At 49.3% G+C, this 1,490-nt stretch overlaps 1 protein-coding gene across 1 annotated transcript; it reads left to right on the plus strand.

Annotated features, from left to right (window-relative positions):
- Nucleotides 1-1,490, plus strand: Prosalpha7 (proteasome alpha7 subunit). Its single transcript, XM_003740960.2, has 6 exons — nt 1-80; nt 260-443; nt 599-714; nt 793-972; nt 1,083-1,296; nt 1,387-1,490. Exons 2-6 carry the CDS (start codon nt 261-263, stop codon nt 1,453-1,455), a joined length of 762 nt encoding a protein of 253 aa, XP_003741008.1. The 5' UTR covers nt 1-80; nt 260; the 3' UTR covers nt 1,456-1,490.

The raw sequence follows: 1,490 nt of genomic DNA on the forward strand, positions 1-1,490 counted from the left end.
GTTATGTGACTCGGCAACAAAGATTTGAGCAAGAGCTACTGAGCCGACTGAGCCTTGCGGGATAATTGGAAACAGAGCAAGTATGTGAAATAGCTTCACGTATCCTTTTAGACTGAGGAGTGAGCTTATTCTCTGGATAATCTCCGTCGCAGCCGATGCTTCGCTGTTAGAGGAGACATGTGAGAAATTCGGAGGCTTTGACAACAATACTGTGCCGGCTCCTCAGAGGTAATTAACGAATCCATGATCAACGTTTCAGCATGACTTCGATCGGTACCGGCTATGACCTGTCAGCGTCACAGTTTTCACCCGATGGTAGAGTTTTCCAAATCGAATACGCACTGAAGGCCGTCGAAAACTCCGGAACCGCAATCGCTCTCCGAGGGAAAGACGGAGTGGTTTTCGCGGTGGAAAAGCTCGTCACATCGAAACTCTACGAAAAGGTTACTTCGCCAAATACAAGCTACCCTATGAGTATGAGTTGGCAGTCCGTGAATAGGCTGGGAGGAAAACCGCTGAGGATGTTCAGGAGTAGACTTCAAAGCTGAAGTTACATTCCGGGCGACTCCGTCATAACCGATAACCTTCCTCATCGCAGGGTTCGAATAAAAGGATTTTCACTGTCGACCGTCATGTCGGTTGCGCCGTCGCTGGCTTGCTCGCGGATGCGAAGCAGATGATCGAGACAGCCGCAAAAGAAGCTGCCAATTACAGGTCAGTGAGTTTCCACTCGTACGCTCCCGTAAGGAGGGATGAAGAGAGACGGTGTCTGAGAACATTCCTTCTCTGCAGGAACGAGTACGGATGTCCCGTCCCCATTAGTTATCTGAAGGACCAAGTGGCTCTCTACGTTCACGCATACACACTGTATTCGGCCATCCGACCCTACGGAGCGAGTGTGCTCATGGGCACGTACAACAAGTCTGAAGGGAGCAAGTTATACTGCGTTGAACCGTCCGGTACCTGCTACGGGTAAGATTAACCACATCGAGGTTTCCTATGCCCCAGGAATAAACCGGTTTTGGGAAACATCCTACAAGTTCGATCCCAAAACTAAAAAAAAACGACTTCCGTCTCCGCAGCTACTTCGGTTGTGCTATCGGCAAAGCTAAGCAGACTGCGAAAACCGAAATGGAGAAACTGAAGTTATCCACCCTCACTTGCCGTGAGCTGGTTAAGGAAGCTGCGAAAATAATTCACATCGTCCACGACGAAGTCAAGGACAAGGATTTCGAGCTTGAGCTCAGCTGGGTGTGCGAAGAGTCCAATGGTCTCCACCAAGCGGTTCCCGAAGCAGTGAGTGTCTCCTCTGACGTATTAATTGGCTCACGGGTGTCGTTTCGCTCAGAATAATTCCTTGTACTCACTTCTCTCGTGCTTTTCCAGCTCCATGACGAAGCCGAAGCGTTCGCGCGACAAGCGATGGAAGACGACTCAGACGAAGGAGAAGATTGAAGTTCTAAATAAAGCCTTATGTCTCTATTTGTTTA

The sequence above is a fragment of the Galendromus occidentalis genome, unplaced genomic scaffold (assembly GCF_000255335.2).
Source record: "Galendromus occidentalis unplaced genomic scaffold, Mocc_1.1 scf7180000077116, whole genome shotgun sequence".
NCBI lineage: Eukaryota > Metazoa > Arthropoda > Arachnida > Mesostigmata > Phytoseiidae > Galendromus > Galendromus occidentalis.

Excerpts from the sequence above, each read along its gene's own strand:
- Prosalpha7 (XM_003740960.2), top strand. The coding sequence starts at position 261 with ATGACTTCGATCGGTACCGGCTATGACCTGTCAGCGTCACAGTTTTCA. Across the intron at positions 444-598 it reads CATCGAAACTCTACGAAAAG|GGTTCGAATAAAAGGATTTT; the intron begins GTTACTTCGCCA and ends TCCTCATCGCAG. Across the intron at positions 1,297-1,386 it reads ACCAAGCGGTTCCCGAAGCA|CTCCATGACGAAGCCGAAGC; the intron begins GTGAGTGTCTCC and ends GTGCTTTTCCAG.